A 27,721-nucleotide genomic window follows, 5' to 3' on the forward strand; every position below is an offset into this window, starting at 1 on the left:
CATACAGGGTGCTCCGAAAGTATAAGACCAACGTTACGTTAAATCATTCACAAATGTATAAAACTTATCGCCGCTCGAATCCAATAATAACGATTTGTCTTCAATTGGCAACGCCGTGCAAATTTTATGAAATTATTTAATCGAATAATAAAATGTATCTATTTAAATATAAGTAACACTTGTGTGTGTGTGTGTGCTCTTAAGGTCAATTTCAATAGTATCCGTATTAGGAACATGTTCGTTATTCTATCCGCATTATAATTGATATTTGAAATATTTGTAATTTTTCAAATCAATACGAGGGAACTTAAAACTCAGGAATGAAAATGAGGAAGAGACGCTTCTGGCTACTCCTTTAAATTCTTTCGGTCGAAGAAAATATCTATTTTACTTGCGATGTCGTTTTCTATACCCGGTACGCAACTCGTCCGACTACTTCGTCCGATGGAGTGCTGCATCCGTGCGCACAACCCTTGAGTGCACTCGAGACCAAGTCGAGAGTCCCTCTCTACATGGGTGGTCCATTCTTCTTACGCATGCATTATATAAGTTCAGTAAAGTTCACACCATGGATAACTGAACGAGAAACTGATCGTTTACCACTATCGGAAAACGTGTTCTTCCAAATACTTACATATTTCTTTATCCAATTACGATTTAATCAATTTTCTTTTAAATATACATCATATAGAAACAAACTAAGATTTAATGACATAGTCGATGGATCATCATCATCATTGAATTAAGAATGTAAGGTATATACTGATGGAAATATAGGGACGACAAAGGGCCAATAACGCTAGGCGAATTTTGCCTGCTGGTTGTAGATAAGAATAGGCCATATATCGTCCATCCAACATCCCCACTTACATCACCATCACTTTTCAACGTTCTAGGAGATGTCCCATGCAAAATACGTGAACGTTGCTTTAGATATTACATTCTTTTTAATTATTAAACATTTCTTGAATTATTACTAAAGAATTATACCTAATCAAACTGATTTTAATGTGAAAGAATTGAACTCATCAATTTAATTCGTGATATTAAGGAGAATGCATTTTTATTGATGCATTTATATAAAAATATATTAATACTATATTAAATAAATTTGAAATATAAATATGCGTGAATAGATTTCTGAGGGAAGAATTTATCAATGATTTTTTAAATTAGAATAAATCGATACGAGTTTTCGTTAACGACTGTAGGTTCATTTACAAAGATTCGTCGATGGGGACGCCATTATCGCCGATGAACTTCTGGAAGCTGCAACGTTGCATTAGATACATCGTCGATAAAACAGAATGCGACATGATAATAATTGAGTTTTTTGTAATTACAAAGATCAAAGATATTTTTTTTCTGATCTATAGATCTAATTTTAATTTATATTATAATTATTATAAACTTCCATATAAAAATTATTTACGTATAAAATATTTCGATTTGAGTTATACAATTCTGAGCTTTCACGAGTTCGAATAAATATATAAATTAAAACGATAATACTTTCATTGAAATTATATAATGACATTTGTAATAGATTTTACTCATAAATATCACATTAAATTATTCAAAAAGAAGCTGCGTGTTGCATTCAAGAAATAACAACAGATTTTGTTAATAAAAACGAAACTGTTCATTGATATGATTCACGAATTACATTTCTCGTTTACTTGCATACAAAATTCTTGAATAATAAATAAACTTACGTATGTCTGTGTGTGTGTGTATATATATATATATATGTTTCCTTCGAAACGTGACTTTAATTAATCGGAAGACATATTGATGATACTTTTCGAAAGGGCCATCGAGATAGTTCTCGATTATCGAATATTTTCGATTTATCGAATCGTTACATTGAATAATCGAATGGGCATTCACGTCGTAAAATCTGCCATTTTAATAAGATTTACCTAGGAAAACAACCTTTTCTTTAATTGCATTATTTATTACCAAAGTTTCGATAACTGTTAAGTCAATTTTTGTGTAATTTTTTCAACTTATTATTAAGAAAAATGCTTGGAATAGGTGATGTCGATAACATAGAAAAACCGGCAGTACTCGAGGATATTGTCAGAGCGGACAAAATCAAGGAGGAAGCCAATGAATTTTTTAAAAGTACGTTCTTTAATTTTATCTGAATTAGAAATGTCTAGTTAATTTTTAATGACCTTGTTATTGTTTTTTATTTATTTATGAAAATCATTGGTAGTGCATACTAGAGTCACGTTTCTTTTTAACCTGACTTAATTTTCGTGATTAGAAAATTCATTGAATATATTACAAAGATAAGTCAATAACGTTAGAATTGTATTAAATCTACGATAATTATCTTCAATTATAAAGAAATAATATTGTTATTTAGTTTCTATTTTACTGTGTTAATATATTTCATATATTACATTGGATTTCTAATATCGTATCAATTTGATATCGTTCAATACTTAACTATTAGTTACGTGCTATTTTATTGAATATATTAAAATAAATAAATCCATTTCATTTACTTATATTCCAGTTCAAGCTTACGACAAAGCCATAGAATTATATACAGAAGCCATCAAAATAAATCCTAATGTAGCACTTTATTACGGCAACAGGAGTTTTGCTTACTTAAAGACAGAATGTTTTGGATACGCGCTAAAGGATGCATCCAAAGCTATTGAATTAGATCCTAATTATCTCAAAGGATATTATCGTAGAGCGACAGCTTACATGTCGCTGGGTAAATATAAATTAGCTCTTAAGGATTACAAAACTGTATGTAACGCAAGACCAAATAACAAAGATGCTTGTGTAAGATATAAAGAATGTTACAAGACATTAAAAATTAAATCTTTTGAAGAAGCTATCTGCGTACAAGAAAATGAGGAGAGTTTAGCTTTATTGATCGATTTAAACATAAGGGGTAAATATTCATTTTCTAAACAATTTTCTTCCTAATAAAAGTATCAGTGAAAATTTCCTTTATCGTGCGCTAAGTTAACATTGGACATTTCAGGTGCCAAAGAAGATGAAGAAGGGCCAAGTTTAGAAGATGGCAAAGTAACGCTTAAATTTATGCAGGATTTGTTAGAATGGTATAAAAACCAAAAGAAATTATTTATCAAATATGCCTATCAAATTTTAGTAGACGTTAAAGCATTGTTTAAGGCGCAACCAAGTTTAATAGATATTACCATACCAGAAGATAGTAAATTTACGATTTGCGGTGACATACATGGACAGTATTATGATCTATTAAACATATTTGAATTAAATGGACTACCATCGGAAACTAACCCCTATGTATCCTTTTAAGACCAATACTATCGTATGCTCTATATCATACTCTTGTTTGTTATAACATTCAATACTTAGAAATTGTATTTGTTACTAGCAAAGCATATTCCTTAATGATGTGTAGTTATTTAATGGAGATTTCGTAGACAGAGGTTCTTTTTCCGTTGAATGCATATTCACTTTATTTGGTTTTAAATTATTATATCCAAATCATTTTTTTATGTCTAGAGGTAGGTAGTATATATTTTATTCTACGATAAGCTGATATTATCGAATTATATTATATTCGATCTATTAGGTAATCACGAATCTGCAACCATGAATCAAATGTATGGATTTGATGGAGAAGTTAGAACCAAATACTGTCCTGCAATGGCAGAAGTGTTCACAGACGTATACAATTGGCTTCCTCTTGCGCATTGTCTTAATAAAAGAGTACTCGTAAGTTTACATTAATAATTATTTTATTATATTTCTCTTTTTTTCTATTGCATATTTCATGAATATGTTTTTTAAGGTAATGCACGGTGGATTGTTTTCAAGAGACAATGTAACTTTAGAAGAAATTAAACAAATTGATAGGAACAGACAACCACCCGAGGAAGGTGTAATGTGTGAATTATTGTGGTCTGATCCGCAACCACAAATGGGTAGGGCAGCTAGTAAAAGAGGTGTAGGTGTACAATTTGGTCCTGACGTAACACAAAGTTTTCTTGCCTTAAATAATCTTGATTACATTGTGAGAAGTCATGAAGTTAAAAATGAAGGTTTTGAAATTGGACACGATGGAAAATGTATTACTGTATTTTCTGCTCCAAATTATTGGTAAAACGAATGAAATTATGTTATGCAAAGACTGTACCATTGTTTGATATCATTAACTTTAGTTATAAATTTTTAGTGACACAATGGATAATAGAGGTGCCTTTATCACGCTTAATGGAAAAGACATGACACCATGCTTCACCTCATACGAAGCAGTGGTATGTATTTTTTTCTTTTCTTTTCTTTGTTATACACCAAAATTAATTAATTTTTGTATGTGTTTTCCAGCCTCATCCAAATGTAAAACCAATGATATATGCTAACCCGTTAATAAAATTCATGTGCTAGTGGAACACCTTATGTATATTATTGAAAAACAAATAAATAAATAATGATAACTAAGTACGAGTAGCCCAATCAAAGTGTGTATGATATATTTGATACCGAAAGAGAGAAGGTAAAAACAACTTATGCTTCTCTACAACAATAATTATTGTATTCTTTTAGGAGCTAGATAATTTTCTGTATCATAGTATATGCAAAGAATGCATATTATTGGCGGGTACAAAACTGAAAGAAAGTTTGCTTGTTTAATCAATTCGCAAACATAATTATCAAGTTCTCTTGTCTATGATAAGATCAACGCCTCATTAATACATCAGCAATTTGTGTTTTGCTTATAAAGCAAAATAATACATGAAAGGAATATTTCTATTTTGTACCCTTGATGGAACCACCATATTCATTAAAGATTAAACATATTTGCGCACAAATGAAAAATATGGTCTATGAAAAAGATTTCTAATAAAAAGGATTATGTTAGTATATTTGCATACAAAAAAAGACAAGTTCCAAAGGCAGAACTCTCTGTTATTTGTTACTTTATGCATTTATTCTTTACTGGATAATGGTGGTTTCTTTTATAAGACAGTGAATATTACATATATATATATATATAAAAGAAAAAAAAAATTTAATAGATATGCGATTTGGCATGACTATGTAGTACAATATTCCAACCAATCACTTTTTGTCACATCATTTGTGACTACTTTTTTGCAAACTTATCGTGATTGGTAGAATTCATTTAACCGAATATTTTGTTTTGTTAAATAATAAATAATGCTTATAATGTACATAAAATATGTGTTATCTTTTGAGCGAACATTTAGATACGAAAAATTTTAGCAATATACTTACAACAGCATAGAAACTATTTCATTTGGCAGAATATTTCGATTGGCACGATTAACGTTTATAATCTTAAATCTTTTATCTTCATGTAGCTTTTGAAATATCGTTGGAAAACGTGGAATTTTATGCTTTGGCGGTATGGTAGCAATGATAAAAGTCTTCTTATTCGGCGAATTAAAAAATATATTGGATATTTCGTCGTGAAATTTTTTACTGCACATTTCCATTTTTCCAATCTCGTCGATCAATAATATATCCTGTTGAACAAAAATGAATTAGCAGAGAGAAATTAGAAAATTAATTAAATACGTTGATACTTACCGTATCAGTTTTTATAACAGGCAGAACGGATTTTTCAAAATTGTCAACAAACACATGATAATTTCCAACGCGATGTTTAGAAAATTCTTGTTGACTTAATCTAATTTTGTTTAAACGTTAAGTATTAATAAAAGAAAGTATATAAATAATTGATAAAGAACAAGAAACTAACTCGGTGCGTGCTAAAGGTATCCTTTTCTCTTTATCCTTAATTAATACAATATCAAATCCTATTCTACTACCATTTACCCCTCGCACTTCTTCCGTATAAAATCCATTTAACATACGATTTTGTTTTTCCAATATGGAAGCAATATTCATACAAACCGTGGTCTTTCCTATTCCTACAAAAATAGAAAAAAAAGAACGGAATGAGTGAAATACGAAAACAATTGCAATGATAGTTTTGAAAATAGAAATAAGATTTTTTAAAAAGTCGCGGGTAATACCGGGTGGGCCGGTGAGAAGTACGCAAGAAATGAACGAGGTGGTGTTGGAATACATGTTGCTCAGTAATCGTATTTTCGTGTTTACGAATTAAATGGTTATCGGCCAAACAAAAGTGATTTTCAGACAAAGAGACGAAGTCTAACGATAAGATAAATAGAAGATAGAAGAACAAAATAGTGACTTTATGTGGATCGACAAGAATAATGTGTTTACGTCTAATGAAAAGACTGTTATTAAAGAAAAACAAATGCGAGAATGGTCAGAAGCACGAAGCAAGGTACCGAAACACTCGAAGCGAGTCGCGACTCGAACTAACCGCGAAGAGGGATACATCTACGGCGATCAGCTGATCGACATCGAATTCTCAAGAATTGACAACAGAGCGTAATCGGGTAGTCTGAGCGTGTCTCTATCTCACTTAACGTGTAACTGCGTGCGCGTTGGCATTGGATGCGTGACTGTTAGGACTTCTACACGTTTTATACGTAAGTTAGAAGAATTAAGCTAACCAGAGCCGACAACAGCATGTATCTATCTCATTAAAAAAGAAAAACAATTGACAATTTCAAGAATTATTTTTTGAAAAGGAAAATAATAAGAAGCGTTTCAATATATTAACCGTTTTTCCATTTTTTTTCTCGCTGTATAAATATATTGTGTGTGTGTGTGTCTCTTTTACTCTGTCTATCCCACTCTTTCTCTCTCACTCCCTCTCCTCGCCTCCCCACTTTTTTTCTTTCTCTCTTTCTCCGTTGGAACTGCGATTCTGTTACAGTTTCCTACGCAAGAAGGGAGGGGTAAAGGAGATAAGGAAGGAAGGAAAGTTGAAACAAGGGTGATATTTTGGTAAGAAGGATAACGAAGACACATCGTCGCTATATAGATGGAAGAAAGAGAAGAAAGGTGGTGAAGAAGGACGGTGGTGTTATCCCTTTCGGTGTACGTGTCGTCGTGCCGATAACCACAGAGAAGAAATGGCTCGTCCTTCCAATTCTAGTCCTCTTTCCTACATTTTCGCACGACAGATCGATGACAAAATCGACCACTGTAAAAGACTCGTCAATTCGAGATTTAGTGAATCCGACAGCTTATTTAGAAAAGATCTCCAATCTCATTATGGTTGTGTCAACGCCATCGAATTTTCACGTCAGGGTGATCTTTTGGTATCTGGTAAGATTTCTCATTCGACTTTACATATTTTTCTGTATATATTTTCAATCATTGCGTCAATATATTCGTCGAATTTAAATGTCGGAGGTCGACGAAGGATCGAAATGTTTTTAGTTTGGGTCGGACAAAAATATATTTTATAAAAACATTTGATTTCGTATCTCAGTCGTAATTGTTACCTTAAATTCATTCGATACTTCTCGTGTCATACGTATTTTTCTATAGCTCTTTTTAATTTGTCTTTTAAATGTAGAATAATGTAAGAGTATAATTGATTTAATTTTATATTACAGGCGGAGATGACAGAAGAGTTTTATTATGGAAAGTAGAACAAGCGATACAAGGTATTGGAAAACCTACTGTTATGAAAGCTCAACACGTTAGCAATATATTTTGTCTCGGATATGACAACAGTAAAACTAAGATATTTTCTGCGGGAAACGATGATCAAGTTATCGTTCATGATTTGCAAACGCAAGTAGTTCCAAAGTTCTTTAAGCTTTAATTAGAACCTTATTAATGTAATTGCTATAAGTTATTATACTGTATTATATTCATGTAAGATACATATGTACAGATAAATATTTTACATAAACATTACAGTTGCGACGTCCTCAATTTCTTCCTACACGGGAAGCCTGTATACGGTTTATCCATTCATCCTCATAACGATAATGTTTTTGCAAGTGCTTGCGATGATGGAAGAATTTTAATTTACGATATTCGAGTATCAGGTGCCATGGAAACTTTCTGTCTAGCACAATATAAGACACCCTTTCATTCTGTTATGTTCAATCCAGTCGAACCCAGAATGATAGCCACTGCCAATGCTAAAGAAGGAGTTAGTATGTGGGATATAAGAACACCGCTGAGGTATTAAATCTAAACTTGATAAGAAATATATACGATATCTAATGTTAAGTAAATACAATTTTAATATTAAATTGTTAATGCAGCCCCATGTTGCGTTATGGAAATGAAAGTCCAGCACAAAGTTGCATGAATGCAAGATTTAATTTAGAAGGGAATAAGTTGTTAGCATTGAGGAGAAGGCTACCACCAGTCTTATATGCCGTCGACTCTTCTTCCTACCTATGTCAATTTGATCATCCAGGGTATTACAATAGTTGTACGATGAAAACTTGTTGCTTTGCTGGTGATAATGAAGAATATGTTCTCTCGGGTATTTAACATAATATATATTTGTAAAATTATAAAATGTCAAAATATATATTATATATTAATTTCATCGTTTTAGGTTCAGACGACTTTAATCTTTATATGTGGAAGATTCCATCCGAAGGTGTAAAGTGGGTAGATTCCGCTCATATGGTTTTACGTGGTCACAGGTCGATTGTTAATCAAGTTCGCTACAATCAATCGAGTTGCGTACTCGCATCATCCGGAGTTGAGAAAATTATCAAGATCTGGAGTCCATTTTCTTTGGGAAGCGAAAGTTTAGGTGGCCTAAAGGTATTTAAAGGTATAATAATTATTTTCTATATTTATAAACAACGGATTTATTAATCGAATTAATTTCTTTTAGCTTGATGCTGGAAAACAAGAAAGGCAACGTCGAGTATTTACGCACGACGAATATATTGGTTTAGTATTACGTAGCGGCCAATTTATGACTCATGATTATAGTCATCAATCAACTAAGGAAGATCCAAGAATGATGGCATTTTTTGATTCCTTAATACAACGTGAAATTGAAGGATGGAGTTCAGAAGACATGCCAACTGCATCGCCAACTCCTAGCGATTCGGAAAATAATCCTACGACTGGACTTACCTATAGTGCAACAGATTCAGATGGTATATCAAATATTTTTTATATTCATTTAAACCTAGCATTAGAAAATAAAACATTTGCTACATTTTTTTGTTAATTTTTAATGTTTTTCTTTTTTTTTTTTATACAGATTCTATCGCGTCAGACCGTCACATAATGTTAAGTGTTCTAGGATCGGCAGTAAGTTCTCGTAGTTCGTACGGGGGTGGTGTTGCTCCTGAAAGGCCGCTAGAATCACCTAATAGAATTACGCAACTCATAGCAAATCGTAGAGAAAAGCTTATGAGACTCGCCGGGCTGGAATGTGCTACGACATTAAATAATTCATCTAATATAGTTCCTGAACCTTCTGCTTCAGGCAGTGAAGGGGAAGATTCGCTATTAAAGTGTAGATATAAGCCAAAATCAAAATTAAAAGGTGTAAAAAGAAAACACGATAGGATATCTCGTAGAAGGAGCCGAGTTAGAAGAAAAAAGTGTACTGTGTTAAAAATTCATAGTGACTCTGATAGTGATGAGCAACCTGTTGATGCGACACAACCGAGTACCAGTTCAGGAGTCATTTCTAGATCACAATATACTACCAATGCAGAATCAGAAAATGATTCTAAACTTCTTTCAAGTTACAGCAGCAGTAGTTCAGAGGAGGATAACGATCATTCTGAAGAACAGGAACATTTGAAAACCGATTCAGATTCTTCCATAAAAACTCGCAGAAAGAAACATAGAAAATGTAAAAATAACATTAAGCGTGATTCTAGTAAAAGTAAAAGCAAGCAATTACAACTCGATAATGATGGCGGAGGGGAAAGTATTAAAAAAGAGTGTGTAAATGGTAGTAGTACAACAAAAACTAAAGAGGACGAAATCTCCACACCAATTAAGAAATTGTGTAAAGTTCCTTCGACTCCCGACAGTGGTATTACATCTGGAGTATCTACTATCGAAAAAAATAGTAATGAAATACAAAAAGGGCATAATGGTGCTGAGAGCTCTGATCACGAACAGAACGTGAAAAGTTGGGAGTGTTTCAGAAAAAAACTAGACGTAGCAAAAAGAAGCTACCGCAATCGATCTACGTCTTTATCCCAACCGATTTCTACTACAACAGATTCTTCCGATTAATGTCCTCTTACCTGTAAGCTATTAATCCCTTTCCCTTTGTACATAATAAATCTGTGATTCCTTGAAGTATATTTTTATAATACTAAGTTTGATCATACGTAAGAACTGTCGGTTTTTCTATTGTTCTTTTTAGGTTTTATCAATATTATATTATTTCTTGCGAATCTCCTGCATTTTATCATACTTTTTTGATGCAACAAAACACTGTTATGATTAAACTAAAATTTCCTATATCTCTACACATTTAGTACTCTTCATATTTGAATTTGTTACAACATTATTATTACAATGAAATTTAAAGTAAAATCAAATACTTTGTGTTGCTTTTTATTTTGATATCAGTCCTACTTACAAAGAAACCGACAGTCTAATCGGGCATGAAAAATTTGTTCTTTTTATTGCAAAGTAGAAACGTTTATAGAAATCGATTTTCAAATTCCATTTAATCTAAACTATCGGAACATCACCAAGAACTGTAGTTAAATCAATACTACATTAGCTATAATATTATAATCTAGCTAATGTATACTGTTAATAATATGGTTTATAAGTGTGATGGAAATTAATAAAATAACAAATTGATACATACATATGTACATATATATATACGTACGTGCATACATACATTTCTTTTTATGTGTTGGAACTTTAAAAAATGATTATAAATACGTCATAATTTAATCTTGCATTTATACATCCTTATTAACTAATTACAAGTAAATAAAAATCATTACTTCAACGTATGCCTTAATTTATTATTAACATATGTCATATATTAAAGTTCTTTTATTTATATTTCTTTTTTAATCGGTTGACGTATATCTGATCTAATTATGACTCATAAGTAAGTGATTGTGGTTTCCTGGAAAACAATTTCCTTTTAGGTGAATAACTTATGATGAAGCATCTTAATAGTCCGCAGTTCTATCCAACTACTTATAAATATATATTTATTCAGACCGTTTTTATCCAAAATTTATTTTTTCTAAATATTTTCAAATGTTGCTTTGTAGTTTTTTGTTTAAAATCTTTCTTTCGAATACGTTAGCTTATAATTTGGATATTACCAATGTTAGTGAATTTGTTATTCCACAAAGATTAAAAGGTATACGAAGTAGTTATTTTGGATATTCTACTGCTCTGTATAATAATGGTAAAAATGTTTTCGGTGTACTTATTGGTGCACCAAGAGCAAATAGTAGTGATCTTGAATCTATATTAGAACCAGGAACCGTTTACATGTGTTTGCTTAATAAGATGTGTCAGGAATGGGTCGTTGACAAATCTGAAAGTACAGACTATGAGAATAGAAATAATTCATGGATCGGAGCAGTTGTTATGACAGAGAATAATGGAATTAATTCTAAAGTTCTGGTTAGTTATCAAATTTATTTTATGAATATTTTCTTCCAAATAATTTATTTCTCTTGGATAGGTTTGTGCTCCACGATTGATAAAAGAAATTGATATAGACTGGTTTATGACTGGTATGTGTTATTGGACCACTGCCACTAGCTTAAAATCATTTGAAAAAGAATCTGAGAGAATATCAATCAATGGCGATTATGTTGTTAAATTGAATAATTATCAAATATATTATTTTGGAATGGGTCAAGTTGGTTTTTCGGCAGATATGAGCTTCGATAAATCAGAATGGAATGTTGCTTTGGGTGGCCCAGGTTTATTTAATTGGAAAGGTGCCGCGGTGTATTTTACAGAATCAACTTCTGGTTTTAAACAAACTATTATTTCAAATAATAAATTGAACTATTATGATTACTTAGGTATAGTATAACATATACAGATATTGAATTAACATATTAAATTTCAATAAATTATAATATATATGAATAAAAATATTATATTTCAGGATATTCAACAACTTCCGGATTTTATTTTAGCAAAAAAGAACGATTGTTTGCGTCAGGTTCGCCGAGAGGTAATGATATGAAAGGATATGTTATAGTATATTCTTTTCCCAAACATTCAGGAAAAGATATAAGTATTAGTAATACCCTGAACGGTTATCAATATGGAGAATATTTTGGAGCTACTTTGGCATCATGTGATCTAAATAATGATGGTAGAGATGATTTAATTGTCGGTGCACCTCTTTGGACTAGAGATATGGATGAGGGTCGAGTATACATCTTTATTGCATGGGAAAATGTACTTTTATGATTTCTAGTTATTTCTATATGTTCTTATTATTCTGATTGATTATCTAATATCTTTGTTTTTTTTTTTTTTTTACAAATGAATGTAGAATAATTTTATAAAAGAATTAGAAATTGAAGGTGATGTAAGTGGAGGAAGATTTGGCTCTTCTATAACATGTTTAGGAGATATTGATTATGATGGATACAACGATATAATAATTGGGGCACCATATGAAGGAAATAGCGGTGCAATATATTTATACAACAGTGATAAAAATGGAAAATTAAAATATAGTCAAAAGATAGTTGGTTCGGAATTTTCACCAAATGTTCGTGGTTTTGGTATATCAATATCGAAACCTTTGGATATAAATGGCGATAAATATCTTGATATTGCAGTAGGAGCTTATTTGTCTGAGCAAGTTTTTCTCTTAACATCCATACCTGTTGTTTCAATAGCAGTAAATTTTGTATATCCTGATAAATCATTGTCTAAAGATTCCAAATCTTTTTCCATTAATATTTGTACTAGTTATAAAGGTGTACACGCTCCTATGGAATTAAGTAAGTTTTGTAGATTTATATTATCAGAATATATGACTTAATATAATATGAAAATATTCATACACGTATATAACATTATAATGGAAATATATTTTTAACAGATATTACTCGTTATTTGGAAATAGATCTGTTATATGAAAGAGCGATGTATTTGGAAAATGGAACAACAGATTTTACCAACTTTATATATACTTTACCAACTGCGTTAAAAATATCCAAACGTCAATGTGATTCGTTGAAAATTGCTCTTAAAGTAATTAATTTTTCTTATTCAATATTTTGATTATATATTTGAATAAATTAAATAACATATATATTATTCCATGATTCTAGGACAATATTCAAAATCTGATCGATCCGATTACATTATCTGTGGTAGTAGATATAAATAATAATACGCAAGAATTTAATAAGTCAAGCAACATTGTTCATAGATCACCAGCAGTAATAAACAAACTGAATTCAAAAATTAAAGATGTTATTCAGTTACCATTTATGTTAGAATGTGGTTCTGATGATATTTGTGACTCAGACTTACGAATATCTCTTCAAACTAATTTAAAATCTAATAATACATACATTATTGGATCAGCATCAGACCTTAAACTTATTATTAGTGTTCATAATAATGGTGAGCCCGCTTATCAAACACAAGCACACATTTATATTCCAAATCCCTTGTTATTAGCAAGTGTACCTACGGCATGCCTAGAATCAGCTCGGACGAATGAAAATATTTTGCATGTCATTTGCAAGATTGGAAATCCTTTTAACAATAAAAACAACGTAAGTTCTCTCTCTTCTTATTACATTACTATGTAAATTAATAATAATACAAAATAATTAATTACTTTAGAAAACAATTGTATTAGAATTGGATACAAGTAAGGTTCGTTTTGATGTCAAGAGTTTGGAACTATTTGCAAATGTTTCTACTCAAAGCAAAGAAATTAATGAAATTAATAAAAATTATACTATGACTGTTTACTTTGACATCGACGTTGACATAGCTATAGCAGGGTAAGTATTATAATATTTATCCATAAACTACATTGTCAGAATATTTTTATAATCATAAAATCATCTATTTTTTAGAAAAGCACCAGACAATGTATACTCATACTCTCAGGAAGATGAAGAAAGTTTACAAAATGTCCAATTTAAACATATTTACGAAGTGCAAAAGTTTGGACAAAGTCCAATTAACGAAGCTGCCTTAACGATAGAAATTCCAACACGTTGGAAAAGTACTGATTATGATATAGAATTGATTAGTATAAATCAAACTTTTGCTCAAATGGATGGTAATTTTCTTAACTTGAAAATCAGTGACATGGATGATAGTAAAGATTTTCAAACAAATATTAAATCTCTTGGTGATGGTCAATTTGACGTCAATAATACATCAATAATTACTTCATCTGGAGACAGTTTCAAAAAAACGACAAATACATCTCTTGAAAATAGAGTACTGTTCATTAATTGTAGTAATCAACAAATTGTGTGTAAAAGAATAGAGTGTAAATTAAATCCTTTTACAAGTTCTTTATCCGTTGCTCAGCTCATAATTACTTTAGATTTTAAAGTGTCAAATATTTTATGTAAGTTTGATAATTATTTTACAACAGATAGCTAAATTATTTCGATTGTAATCTTTATAATTTCTTACTTGAATTTTTGTATTTCAGCATCCTTTTTAAAAGACAAAAATATAATATTATTTGAGTCTAAAGGCAGGGTGAACATCACTCAACCACCTAATGTTATTCAAGGAAGTACAAATAAACCAGATAGTACCATCATAATTACCAAATTCGAAGGATCTCCAATAAATGAACGCGTAGCCGTGTGGATAATAGTTTTATCAGTATTTCTTGGAATCGTATTTTTCATATTAATTCATCTAGTTCTCATTAAGTTGGGTTTCTATCAAAGAAAGAAAAAAGAACAATTGGAGGCTTTAAAAGCTATGTCGGATGTAAGTTTATATACATTATCTGTATATCTGAAATTCGTTCGTATTATTTTATATTTTCATTTCGAATATTTTAGGATAAAACTCCTACGGTTCTAGAAACAACTTCGTCTGAAATTGTTGATCCAGAGTAAGTGAATAAGAAATGTGTGTTATTAAATCTTTTTTTTTATGTTTTCTAATTTATTTTTGAAAACAATTATAATAAATAGCAACGTGCATAAACGTTTATTACAATCGTATAACATGTAAAATAGAATATATATATTCATTTTAAAAACCACAATTCTATATAAAAATATAAGTCGTAAAAATAGCAACATATTTGGTAAACTTATTTGTGCTATTGAGTGTAATCTATGTTAGAGAGAGTTAGCGAATAACGAAAGAAAGTTATATAGTGTGATGTGTAATATTAAAAGAAAACCCTTATTGCACTAATTTTACTGGAGAGCATTAATACGTAGTCGCATCACGCATATTGGAAGATCTTTGTTATTCAAGACGACATGAATCAAAACGTGAAGGTGATATTAATCGCTTCCGTTAACCTGTTATCGTATCTTGTTAATTATACATTTTCTTTTTATCAACTGTTAGAAGAGATATTTGGTAAGTCATAATAACGAACATATTATGAAACATTTGGCAGTAAGCATTTTTGATACTTTTGTTATTTAACTATGATTTTTGTATAGGCCAGAAGCGTATTTCTTTACTTCTACATATACTTTTCGTCTATATTTATAATTTATTCTTAAGCCACACAAGAGAACTGCAAGTTTAATTGCAGGTATAGAAAATGCAAAACTTAATACTTCAGATCTTTGAAAAAGAGAAAGAGAGAGAAAAACATTAATATCGCATAATTTTTCTTAACTAGAGGCACTTCTCTTGTTTTCACCTCATCTACAAAACGGAGTATTTAATCGTCGAGACCAAGTCCTTTGGATATTTCTTCTGCCGTCATTTTGTTTCCCCCTGATTCAGGAGGCTTGTTCATATACGCGGAAGGCATTGGTGTATTTGATGGTACATAACTCGGAGGTTGTTCATGGGATTTCTGTATTACAAAATTTGACAAATAGATCAATAGTATGAAAAGTAGTCAAATATATAGTAATGATATTCAATTTTCTACTCACATCTTTTCCGTGTTTGCTTAATCCATCCATAGCAGAACTAAATAATGAAGAACCAAGGGCAGAACCTATACCAGACAAAAAGCTCGAACCACCAGATGCAGGTTGAGATCCTCCATACGGTGCTGAATATCCACCATAGCCTCCAGATGGTTGGTATGCTGGTTGTTGAGCTCCACCACCTCCAAGAACTCCACCAAGAATAGATCCTAATGCTCCACTTAATGGGTCAGTATTACTTGGTGGTGGTGGTGGTGGTTGATATGCTGGTCGTTGTGCTCCAGCTCCACCTTAAAAAAAACAAATTGTAAGAATATGTAACGTCATTAATTGTTCCTTCAAAAAATAACGTTAGTTCACAGAAATCATTTTTAATATGTAATACCTAATGCTCCAAGAATAGAGCCAAGAACATCGCCACCAGGCCCTTGAGAAGGATAGCCTTGTTGCGCATGTAAGTTCCTTTGTATAGCGCTGGCTGCTATATTAGTGGCTATAGCAGTAAGTGTACTTGAAAGTGCTGAACCACTTTCACTCTTTGTATTAGGAGCGTCTGTTTTTCCCATTTGTTCCTCTTCTTTCTTTCTCTGTAATGTTTAATCAATGTTACATTTTTTTCGTTTTCAATAGAATAATAATTATTCAAAGTTGGAATGCATACATTGGCATATTCCATGGCAACCATACTACCTGCAGCAGCTAATCCACTCCAAGGTATATTACCGAACAAACCACCGAATGAATTTTCTTTCTCACCCGATTGATTATTTTCTGTAGAAGGACCATAAGGAGAAGGTGGTGGACCATAACCCGGAGGTGGAGGACCATATCCCGGAGTTGACTTAGTGTCTAAGCTTGGATACAAGCCACCTGGTGCTGTTTAAATCAACAACATTGATATGGTAATTATCTTTAATAATATGTTTAAAAAAAAATATTAATAAATTCTTACGAGGAGGACCAAATTCTGCAGTTGGAACTGACGGCATAGGTGGGGAAGAACGTGCTGATCCAATGGGTACACGTTCATAAATAATGCTTGATACTTCAACGTCACCATCGATCACCAAATGCGTTACTTTTTCGTACGGTAATCGATGCGCAAATTCTGCAAAGTGTCTGCCATTTATAGCAATTTTATAATTTGCATGATCGCATAAAATAATTATTTCAAATTCTTGACCAGGTCGTATGCACAAGGGACCTTCATCCTCGTTAGCTCCCCATGTCATAGATTCGATATGGTTTCTTGTAATAACACCCTCAGAAAATCGTGGTGATATATGAAGGGCTATATCATCCCTTGGGTTTAATATCGGCCCTAATTGATAATTGACAGCAAAGCGTACAGCATTTTCAGGAACTTTACCCCGGATCCTTACCATTTTTCCAGGTTCTAAACCATTTTCAACCGTTCCCACATAAGGAATTTCCTGAAAAAAAATATAATCAAAAAGAAATTCATTTATTAAGACAGTTCGTTTACATGATAGCTCATGTTTATTAATAAAAGGTGCGGTAATATATTACTATCGTCGATATAGTTTAATGTAACAGCAATGCGGATAATATTAATATGCCGGATAACTCGTATTTTATTGAGAGTAGATACATAAATGGTAATAAAATAATACAAGACTAACTTACCGGATTTGTTGCAACTTCTGTAGCCATTGTAATATAAATTAGTAATATAATTTAAGAGAAAATGATAGATATTCAACTGTACGTCACTACTGCGTACAAAAAATATGACGCGCAGCTTCTTGGCCTTCGCTTATATACCAACTTCTATTTGCAGTGGTGACGTATCGGTATGACATAATTTTAACTGTAAAGTAAAGTTTAGTTCCTCTCTTGAATAACAGATGACACTAAGTTCTTCTTCTAATACTGATTTTGATCACTAGGTGGTGTTAACGTTATGATTGTGCACGAAATTCGTTAATAATAAAGTTAAGTTTGTTCACAATTCGAAAGGTTATTAATTAATTTAAAGTAAACATCAGACAAAAGGAAGATATATGTTTCGTTTATATTTTCATCAAATATTCGACCGCTGACATTGAATTGTTTGTCTTATTAATTAATTATTGTGGATTTCGTTAAAACGATCGGTAAACACTGAATACAATTTACTGATATTTCAAATTACAATAATATTGACAATTCTTCGAAATAGATTGGTTGTCTGACAATAAGATTAACGAAACTAAATTTGGTTTAAAGATTTTCAATATAAAGTGAACGTTTGTTTTTGATACATTTTATTATATCTGTATATTTTATTAAGATAATTTACCAAATTATTCATACACGTTGCGTATCATAATTTAATATAAATATTTAGTGACCTATATTATAAATCATGTTAAAAGCAAGAAAAATAGGTTATTCCATTAAGAAGAAAACTAGAAGTAATAAGACCAAGTTTAAGAAGAAGAAGAAACGTAGGTCTGTACTCGGATTATTTTTTCTTATCTTTGAATATATATTTTAATTTTTTAATAATGCAACATAATTTCAACAATGAACAATGAACTTTCAGCAAATTACAAAAAAAAATAAAAACAAATGTGAAATTTGAAGAATATAAGCTTTCAAATTTGTTTCCTGTAAGTATTCATAAATTTTCTATAATATTTGTCTTATATAAATTAAACTATTTATTTATTTTCCATAGACATTGAATTATATGTATTTCTTTTAGATTTATTTAGGTTCTTCGTCTGGACAATATCAAAGTTCCTCAACTACTCAACTAAGTAATCTTCCTGATCAGAAAAAAGTAGAAAAATGTTCTGATAAGAAAGCGATAGTTCCCTTTGATAATAAGAAAATTATTTTTTGTCATGAAAACGAATATGTACGGGAAAAAGCTCAAGACGATCTTTTCAATTTTCTTCATGTACAACAACTTAGATTAACTCTTCCGAATCGATCATGGTCAATACATTTTACTGATAAACCAATACGTTCCATTGTTATTAGCCAAATTTCTTTCTATTGCAATAGCATCTCTGAATATATACCTTGTTACTCAAAACAAGTATGGATTAAGTTTATGTTATCTTATTCTATTGTAACAAAAGTTTTTCTGCTTTTTTTATTTTTTTTAAATCATTTTATTTTATATTTTCTTTCAGATTGTTTTGAAAGAAAAAATGGCATATGACATTTTTTTATTAAACTGCAAAATTATAGATGATTTCCCTCTGATAGAATCAATAACAGATCTAATGCAGATTGTATCATATATAGATAATTTAAAACTTTGCTACGGTGGGCCTGAAGTAAGTTTCTCTAAAAATATTAATTTAGAATGCGCTTATAAAAATAACAACAAATGGAGACATAATTTATGCACTTTGAGAGTAACCAAGGGTAATACATGCCTGCCATGTCTTTCATTACAAGCTAAATTAAAACGAAGTATAGAACGTACCCAAAAATTGAAAACTATGACCTCCAGCAAATCGCGTAAAAGAAAAAGAAAATTTTAATATAATAAATAACCTTTAAGCGATAAAAGGAAACGTTTGTTTTTCTTTTCATTGATCTCGTTATTTATTTCTAAACAATGAAGCATTTTATCGATGCGTTAGAAATTATATTACTTTCCTCAAACTTTTTGCGGAATATGTGTGAAAATTCAATGCATGAAGTTAATCCATTTTTCGTATTTGAATATTTCTATTTTTTGCAATATAGTTTCTAGTATGCAATATTCAAATAGTTTTGTGTTACAAATTGCGAGATATGATTTTTATATACATATACATATATATTTTAATAATTTATAGAAATTAACTAAAAAATAAGATATTCATTTAAATATATACTTATGACATTAATTGTATGTATGTTTATAAGTTTGTTGGTTTTACAATTAACATTCCTTATAAGTATATATTAAACATACATTACATTATAAATAAAAAGAATAACTTTTGGAATAGAATTTTTGTAATATAATAAATTTTTCGTAAAAAATTAATCCGACAATTCAAGATTCTGAAATGAACGATACACGTTTAGGAAGCAAAAGGATCGTTTATTTAAAACGTACACTTAACGATTCTTTATTAGAGACTGTTATAATTTATTTCATATAAACATTTGATACAATTTGATGTTTTTACTTTAAGTGTTTATTTTAATCGGAATTAATACAGTAATTAGATTCTATAGAATACAATATATTATAGTTAAATGAATGGAGTAATGAAAAGTGATCAAGATTCGATTTGGCATGATATACAATGATGACGTTATCAGTGTACTTTGATAGAATTTATAATGATCCTTTTTTTTTTCTCATGACGTATAAAGCAAACATTTTCATTGTAAAAGAATAAAGCGATAAGAGTAATATGTTACCTAAAAAGGGTGCACACACACACCAAAGGGATACCGCCGCCGATTGTTCGTTCAATTTCGAATAAATTGAAGAATTTCATCGAATTTGAAAACTCGGAAAGGCTAGGTATTTTATTTATTCGCTAATTACATGTTTCACATATTTTTGTAACAGTTTGAAAAAATCAAGAAACACGTTTTTTTTTTTGTATGTTCTTTCTTTTTTTTATATTTATTATAAACACGATTGATTCTTGATATTAATCCTTTCGTTAGATGCAACCCATATAAGGATCGGTATAAATTCGATAGCGAAAAGCATGTCGTAACTAAAGAGTTTTAAATTTGATCAATTTAGAATAGATTTTTGTATACTCGAGACAAGAAAAGTATTTGGGAAAATAGTCAATTTTATAAAAGATATGTTCGCGTATAGCCATATCAAATGATGTCTAATAAAAATTATAATTAATGATAATATTGCGAGAATAAGAATAAAATTTTCGTCAACTTTTTTATATTGTTATTATTATTATTATTATTTCCAGTCAAAAACATATTTAAAATCTACTTTACAATCGATGACAAAGGAAGTTTTTATTTTTATCGACAGTTTCGATGTTTAATAAAGAATCGCAAGAGAAAATACATATCGTTGTGAAAAATTCACATGTATATATATATATGTATATATATATATATATATATATATATATCGTATATGTGTATGTATATCATTATTTGAATGACAATGAGTTTCATTGGTATACATAGGTGTGTATGTATCCGTTAAGCGGATAGGCTTTTTTATACTAAGAATAAGCTTCGTATGTATAAAATTGTTGACATTATTTAAAGGACCAACTTGAGATTTTCTTCTAAGAACGACTGAAAAATAGTAGTATGATCCGTTTGATATGAGCAGAACTAATTGTATCTTATTTTCTATCGTATCTTACCCTAATCGTGATCGTAAATATGTATATACCTTAATAATAAATATACAGTAAATATACATTTATGTTCAAACAGTGACAATATTCGCGCATCTTACGGAGATATTTTACTGACTTATATTTATCACGTTTTATTATTAATTATTAATTTCTTTTTTTTCTTTCTCTTTTTTTTTTTTCAAATGAAACAAAAGTATAACACGCTAAAAAGTATATTATTCATTGTACAGATACATACATTTTTTCCTAATATATGTCCTTAGAACGTTAGAATGATTAATTATTATTTTGCACATATAATATTGAAGATTGTCTATGGATTTATTGATCAAAAACGCGAGTACATTGTCACTGTTTGAACACAGTGTTACTAATTCGCATCATATATGGACTAGACTCGATTATTTCTAATAATAGTATTTTTCTTAATTGTTAAAGTATTGCAAGGAAAAGAACAAATATTTTTATGTTAGATGTTATTATGAGAGATTGGAAATGCGATTTTATACTTCTTTTTAACGTTTAAGCACTCGGATTGAGGTCGAAGCGAACTATTATGCTATATCAAATAAAAAAAAGAATAAGAAAAAAGAACGAAAAAAACTAGATAATAGTATACTTCTTTGATATTATAATTCGATTTTTAATATTAAGTATGATTTTTTTACAATTGGCAGCAAATATGACAATACGAAGTATGTATATATAATCGAGAGTTTTGTTATTATTTCAATTTGCCATTTAAATAATATAATACGAAAATATAGATGTAAGTAAATAGCACGGATAATATGATTATGCCAAAGGAAGGTTTTTCTTCTCTTTTTTCTTCTTTCCTTTATTTTCAGCTTAAACGATTTAACGATTTTTCTATTCTTTTTTCTTTTTTCTTTTAACAATAACGCTCCGACCGTATAATAGTTAAATCTATTTTATTCATTTTATTGCAAAGTCAATTAGGATTTGCATTAGGGAATAATCATAAGGGAACATCGTTGTATCGAGAGTAAATATATTGCAGTGCTACACACGAACAACGCAGCAGTTTTAATATTGAAATAATTGTCAAAGAAAAAATGATAATAGTATTTTAATAATTAATTAAATAATTAATTCTTACATTTCCATTGGTAATAAATAATATGTCGTGCAATCATTTGACTTTGCAAACGTGTGAATATTTGATGAAAAGTTTTAAAGTTATGGAAGGCTCGCTTAGTTTTGCTAAATATGCGTTACACATGTACATAAACGATGTATAAATTAATTAAGTACAAAAATTACAAACTTATTAACAGAATATATTGGCAAGACTGGGGATCGGCCGGATGAGAATACGTTTTATTTTCTTTAATTAAATAGTTCACGTGTATTATTTCACGTTTTATTATCTTTTTTTTGGGGGGGATCGTGTGGGCAGGAAGAATGTTGAACTTTTTCCTTTCTTTTTTTCTTTTCTCTACGTTTCATTTCGGATCATAGTTTTCGACGAAATGTATTTGCATTTTTCTAGAAAGATATTTTAACAAGAAGAATCGTTAATTGAATAATTTCAACGAAAAATCAAAACAAATTGACCTCTTTTTATAACATTTAAAATTTGTCTATCAACATAATCGTTCCTTTATCTTTCTACAACATAGCAGTATTTCGTCTCTTCACGGTGACCATGGGTCGAATGGTCAAGAAATTTGATCGTCCCTTAAAGTAGCCAAATGTGCAAGGAAGCCATGATTCGCGTAGGAAATGTGTGTTCAATTCTCTATTGAAAAAATATCATTTTCGAAATTCCTTTTACCATTATTTATAATTTATTTATTGTATAAAATGTGACGATATGTGAAAAGTGATATTTCATTGCGAGATAAGAGAAAAACATGTCTTTTGAAATTATCTTTTATCTAATACGAAGAGAGAACAGGAGATTTGTTTGTTTATTTGTTTCGAAGTATTCAAGCTTTTTAACACGGTGGTAGTGGTGGTGGTGGTGGTGTGGTGGTGGTGGTGGTGGTGGTGGTGAACTTAGAGAATCGCTTACGTGTACGCATGGAACATCGACAATATTTTTTTATTTTTATAATCTTTGGAGTAAGTCGTAGGCACTTGCCACTCGCACGTAGCTTTAATCATACTTATCTAAAGTCTTTCAAAATTCACATCGTTCCTCTTTTTAACATTCTCCTTACAGATACTATGTATTTATGTATGTACGTATGCATGCATGCATATGTGTGTATGGTACGACGCGTGACTACGACATACGCCCCAAGTGTTGTTTAGGAAAGACATCGCTTACACGGTCTGTGCACGGTTTGCTTTTTCTCTATTTCTTTCTATCTTTAATCTTTTCCATTCAAATCTTTTTCTCTTTATCTCCTTTATTATTATTATTATTAATAATATTATTATTATTATTATTATTATTATTATTATTTTATTTTATTTTATTTTATTCTTCTATCCTTTCTTTTCTCACAATTCATAAATATTTCGTTCGTTCGAATATGCCTTTGAAGAATATTGCATTCGAAGATTTACCTAAGACGTATCACAGAATTAACAATTTCTTTTTTTTCTTTTTTTCTTAATTAACGAACAAACGAACAAATAATAATAATTTAAACAAAACAAAAAGAAAAATAAAGAAAAAGAAATCGTAACGTAATCGTAATAGTAAACTAAAATGAAAACAAAAAAATATTAATAAAACTCTAACGCGCGTTCGTCCATTATCATCCAGGATAAAGTTAGGGCGAAAAAAAAAACATAAATTAAATCTCGTAAGTGTGTGTTGCGTTTAGTTTAGTTTCGTTGTTGGATAATACACATTCGTAGAATAAATTTTGTGCTTTTTTTTTTTTTTTTTATCGAATGAATGATATACCGTGCATGGTCTATTTGCACCGGTAAACGATCGATTAATTTCTTTGAAAATAGTAGCACGCTCATCTCGATCTCCCGTTTACCTAGGACGCTCCGATAAATCTTTTAAAAGGGAACTAGATATTTTTCTAATACGCCGTTTATTGTTAGTACTTAATTTTTTCTTCCAGTACCCTGATATCCTAGATAGAGATCACTCCGCTTATTATAAATTGATATTCGACGAAAGAATATAGAGGAAGGTGAAACGTTTTGAATTAGTTTCACGATAGCACTAGTTCCCCCCTTCGCTGTTTTCTTTTTTTTTTTTAATTATTAATCGACATAGACGATTATACATAGAGATAGTGAAGAAGAAGAAGAAGAAGAAGAAGAAGAAGAAGAAGATGCTTGTCCTTATAACTTATAGATCGATATTACGGATAAATTAATATAATGAAAGATATTATACCACGTAATATGAGTATATATTACAATACCATATGAATATTCTTACAAATTAATAGTTTAATCGGTATTATCTGTATGATACAGTCACGTGATTTGTAATCCGTCTCGGTGAGGACATCTCCATTGAGATACCTGAAAGTTGACGAGTAAACCGTGTGCGTTTTTTTTTCAACAGAATATTAATTGCAACGATTATGTTTATTAAAAGGAAAATAATTGATAATGAAATCTTTACCATGATCACCGAGATAAAGGGACGTTGTGGCGGTGATGGGGCTATTGGTTGAGCAGGGTGTTGGTCACCTCAGAGATGGACAACAAAGGACTCCCGGCGTCCGGTTTGGAATCTGTGGTACAGTTGAGCCCACCGTTGCCCCCGTCGATGAGCCCACTACGTGATGGTGGTGGTGGTGGTGCGGAGGATGATATAATACGTTGCTGTTGTTGGTGGTGCTGTCCGAGCCTAGGGACATGCCCATGCCCATGCCCATGCCCATGCCCATGCCCATGCCCATGCCTATTCCCACCGCACTCCCCACTCCCGCACCTGACGGCGGTGTGCTGTAACCAAAAGTATGTCCCCGTTGGTTACCTTACGATATCTTCGTCATGCCTAACCGTATCACTAACGTGCAATCGAAATGTGGGACTAATAATATCGATCACGACCTAACCCTGATATTCGATCAATAAATATATTTCTTCCTTTATCATCAAATTCGTATTTCAGATGAAATTTTCTTATGATGTATGTTTACTCCTTTTTATAGTTTCCATGCGATGACTTTATGATTCGAGTATTGTACATTCTACACGATACGAAGTCATTTTATTTCAATTCGACTTAGTGCGCAAAAAATGGGAGGGAGAGAAATAGAAATAGAAAGAAATCGAAATAGTTACGAGAGAATTTTGACTTATTTCACCGTATTATACTATTATTTAAGCGATCTCGTATCGTATGATGATATGACGGAGTACCTAAAGATCAGATTCGTTTAGAAGAACAGTGAACGTCACAATAAAAGTAGTGAGGTAGCGGTGACACTCACTGGGGCGTGTGCCTTGGTGGTGCGGGGTGGTGATGGTGGTAGGGATAGTACTGGTAGTGATGGTGGTGTTGCACTCCTTGCCATACCTCGGAGCCCGCTTCCCCGTGGCCATGGCCTGGATGAGAGTGCGCGTATCCTATGCTGCTCGCTGTAGCCGCCGCCGCCGCTGCTGCTGCTGCGGCAGCTGCTTGATATTGGGTCGTGGCAACAGGATATTGTGCCTGATGTTGCTGCGATTGCGGTTGTTGTTGATGATGTTGCTGCTGCGATTGCGGTTGCTGTTGTTGTTGCTGTTGCTGTTGCTGTTGCTGTTGCTGTTGCTGTTGCTGTTGCTGTTGCTGCTGCTGCTGCTGTGTTGTTGTTGCTGTTGTTTGGTGTTGTTGCTGTTGCTGCTGTTGCTGCTGCTGCTGTTGTTGTTGTTGCTGCTGCTGCTGTTGTTGTTGAGGTGTTTGCTGTTGTTGAGGGAGATGCTGTTTGTTTCTCGGAGGACTGGAAGCCGTGACCGCTTGTTGCTGATCACTCGGAGACGTTTGTCGCCACTTGCAATCACCGTTCATAGAATTCATTTCCGCGAGAGACTTCAAAGGATCGCCGGCATTGGTGACCGGAACGTTTGTCGAGTGTGTAGAAGAATGCGTCGAATGAGGAGTCGGAGGGCTGTAGCTACCATTGTTCCTCGGTGGCGTACGAGAAGGAGGAGCTCCCCACATGAGAACCGTTTGCCGGGGCGCCTCGTTTCCGTAGACTTCCGGCTTAACGTCTTCCATTTTGGGAGTAAGGACTCCGTTGGTCGTTCCGGTAACCGGTGAACTTCCGGCCGAGTTACTCGAAGAGGCACCGCCTTCGAGCGAGTGCCTGCTTCCGGCGCGAGCGACGTTGATGTCTGCCGTCGTAACGTGCATCGTCGACGCACTGGCGACTGGGCTGGCCGCGTAAGGGGAACCACTCACGCTACTCGGATGTCTGCTCGCTTCGACGTAGTTGTATTTCGGTGACTCGGCGCTACCGAGTTGCTGACAATACAGCTTCTCCTCCGTTTTGCTAGTTAGTTGATGAGTTTCGTAAGTTGGTAGGGATACGTCGATGAACCCATTGTACGGCGTACTTGTGTGATATTCCGGGTAGTACGATCCTAGTGGCCTGTATTGAAAGAGATTCTCCGTAGCCGCTGTAAGGTACCTAATTATGACAAAAACTATCGTGAGAACTAACGCGTTATTATGAAAGACGAGTCGATGTTAGGTTTTGTAAGTAGACTTTTAAGTACCTGTTATCCAACGCAGTGGCTGGGTAGAGCGTTTGATGGTAATTACTCGTATGACCGATGTAAGTAGTCAAGGATGGATCGGCGCTCGCAGCTACGGCAGTGGGAGCGTAAGGTGTAGGATACATCGTGTTCAGGTTGCTGTAAGCTGCAGCCACTGCGGCAGCGGCACTACTATCGGCCGTGAGATAATCCACCGATGCCATCGTGGGAGTAGCTGGGGGTGATACCGAGGATTGCGTGGAGAGTTTGGTCCTTTTACTCCGACACGTCGATAAAAAGTCGCGCAATTGAGTTTTGTATCTTCTGTTCACCCTTTGCGGCGTTGATTGGGTCGGAAGCGTAGGTGTCATCACGGAACCCGTCAAACTATCACTATCGGAAAAGTAACTGTTGGTTAAACCGGCGTCCAAGTAGCTCACTTTGAAGTCCATGGTTCGTTTTCCCAACAGATCTCTACCTTCCTCTTCCCTGCGATGGAAGATAAAGAAAATCTTGTAGCGTTTTCGACTAAAATCATTCCATTCGTTATTTATCAAATTTCAATAGTATACTAACATCAACGGACGATGAGTACTTATTATAAAATCCGGCTTGGAATTTTTATATACCAGCCTGGAACTCGTCTGCAACCATTGCCATCCACCGTCTTTCGTTTGGAATCTGTACGCTATCATACCGGATGCTGCCGTTTTTAATACTGCAATCATATAATACTTAGTTTAAATCGAGAATTAACGAGAGAAACTGTGTTCGCCAAATGTTTATTATATAAATGTAAATAGGGCAAAAATAAAACATGTTTTT

General features: G+C 32.1%; 7 protein-coding genes across 7 annotated transcripts in view; 4 read left to right on the plus strand and 3 right to left on the minus strand.

The window, feature by feature from the left end:
* Positions 1 to 1,133: 1,133 nt before the first annotated feature.
* LOC122524613 (nucleoside-triphosphatase THEP1) lies at positions 1,134 to 6,130 on the minus strand. Its single transcript, XM_043646950.1, has 5 exons — positions 6,021 to 6,130; positions 5,744 to 5,915; positions 5,572 to 5,671; positions 5,257 to 5,507; positions 1,134 to 1,269 (listed from the first exon to the last, which is right to left on the minus strand). The coding sequence occupies exons 1-5, from the start codon at positions 6,073 to 6,075 to the stop codon at positions 1,218 to 1,220; spliced, it is 630 nt and encodes a 209-aa protein (XP_043502885.1). The 5' UTR covers positions 6,076 to 6,130; the 3' UTR covers positions 1,134 to 1,217.
* LOC122524610 (serine/threonine-protein phosphatase 5) lies at positions 1,860 to 5,194 on the plus strand. The gene is made up of 9 exons (XM_043646946.1): positions 1,860 to 2,127; positions 2,528 to 2,917; positions 3,011 to 3,297; positions 3,416 to 3,521; positions 3,590 to 3,732; positions 3,809 to 4,116; positions 4,193 to 4,274; positions 4,345 to 4,478; positions 4,564 to 5,194. The coding sequence occupies exons 1-8, from the start codon at positions 2,025 to 2,027 to the stop codon at positions 4,402 to 4,404; spliced, it is 1,479 nt and encodes a 492-aa protein (XP_043502881.1). The 5' UTR covers positions 1,860 to 2,024; the 3' UTR covers positions 4,405 to 4,478; positions 4,564 to 5,194.
* LOC122524609 (DDB1- and CUL4-associated factor 5) lies at positions 6,016 to 10,849 on the plus strand. Its single transcript, XM_043646945.1, has 8 exons — positions 6,016 to 6,506; positions 6,797 to 7,191; positions 7,485 to 7,665; positions 7,795 to 8,064; positions 8,148 to 8,374; positions 8,450 to 8,664; positions 8,738 to 9,008; positions 9,116 to 10,849. The coding sequence occupies exons 2-8, from the start codon at positions 6,996 to 6,998 to the stop codon at positions 10,108 to 10,110; spliced, it is 2,355 nt and encodes a 784-aa protein (XP_043502880.1). The 5' UTR covers positions 6,016 to 6,506; positions 6,797 to 6,995; the 3' UTR covers positions 10,111 to 10,849.
* Positions 10,850 to 10,943: 94 nt separating this feature from the next.
* LOC122525004 (integrin alpha-PS4-like) lies at positions 10,944 to 15,050 on the plus strand. The gene is given in 11 exon segments (XM_043647535.1): positions 10,944 to 10,954; positions 11,187 to 11,484; positions 11,546 to 11,947; positions 11,950 to 12,279; positions 12,377 to 12,833; positions 12,935 to 13,086; positions 13,167 to 13,619; positions 13,690 to 13,853; positions 13,929 to 14,434; positions 14,522 to 14,811; positions 14,886 to 15,050. Coding segments are annotated over 11 exon segments (3,120 nt in total). The 3' UTR covers positions 14,943 to 15,050.
* Positions 14,971 to 17,729, minus strand: LOC122524611 (collagen alpha-1(III) chain-like). Its single transcript, XM_043646947.1, has 6 exons — positions 17,598 to 17,729; positions 16,903 to 17,383; positions 16,612 to 16,826; positions 16,336 to 16,537; positions 15,954 to 16,240; positions 14,971 to 15,871 (listed from the first exon to the last, which is right to left on the minus strand). Exons 1-6 carry the CDS (start codon positions 17,622 to 17,624, stop codon positions 15,734 to 15,736), a joined length of 1,350 nt encoding a protein of 449 aa, XP_043502882.1. The 5' UTR covers positions 17,625 to 17,729; the 3' UTR covers positions 14,971 to 15,733.
* Positions 17,730 to 17,840: 111 nt separating this feature from the next.
* LOC122524612 lies at positions 17,841 to 19,643 on the plus strand. The gene is made up of 4 exons (XM_043646948.1): positions 17,841 to 18,404; positions 18,499 to 18,565; positions 18,661 to 18,999; positions 19,097 to 19,643. Exons 1-4 carry the CDS (start codon positions 18,319 to 18,321, stop codon positions 19,451 to 19,453), a joined length of 849 nt encoding a protein of 282 aa, XP_043502883.1. The 5' UTR covers positions 17,841 to 18,318; the 3' UTR covers positions 19,454 to 19,643.
* A 4,992-nt stretch (positions 19,644 to 24,635) lies between these two features.
* Positions 24,636 to 27,721, minus strand: part of LOC122524673 (aryl hydrocarbon receptor protein 1) — a 91,524-nt gene continuing 88,438 nt past the window's right edge. The window contains exons 7-12 of the mRNA XM_043647048.1: positions 27,473 to 27,614; positions 26,918 to 27,385; positions 26,120 to 26,829; positions 25,737 to 26,002; positions 24,834 to 25,159; positions 24,636 to 24,730 (exon numbers count right to left, since the gene is read on the minus strand). Of these exons, the coding sequence (XP_043502983.1) occupies positions 24,875 to 25,159; positions 25,737 to 26,002; positions 26,120 to 26,829; positions 26,918 to 27,385; positions 27,473 to 27,614 (1,871 nt within the window). The 3' untranslated portion in view covers positions 24,636 to 24,730; positions 24,834 to 24,874. The remainder of the gene's footprint in view (positions 24,731 to 24,833; positions 25,160 to 25,736; positions 26,003 to 26,119; positions 26,830 to 26,917; positions 27,386 to 27,472; positions 27,615 to 27,721) is intronic.

Source organism: Polistes fuscatus, unplaced genomic scaffold, assembly GCF_010416935.1.
Source record: "Polistes fuscatus isolate 324 unplaced genomic scaffold, CU_Pfus_HIC Scaffold8, whole genome shotgun sequence".
NCBI lineage: Eukaryota > Metazoa > Arthropoda > Insecta > Hymenoptera > Vespidae > Polistes > Polistes fuscatus.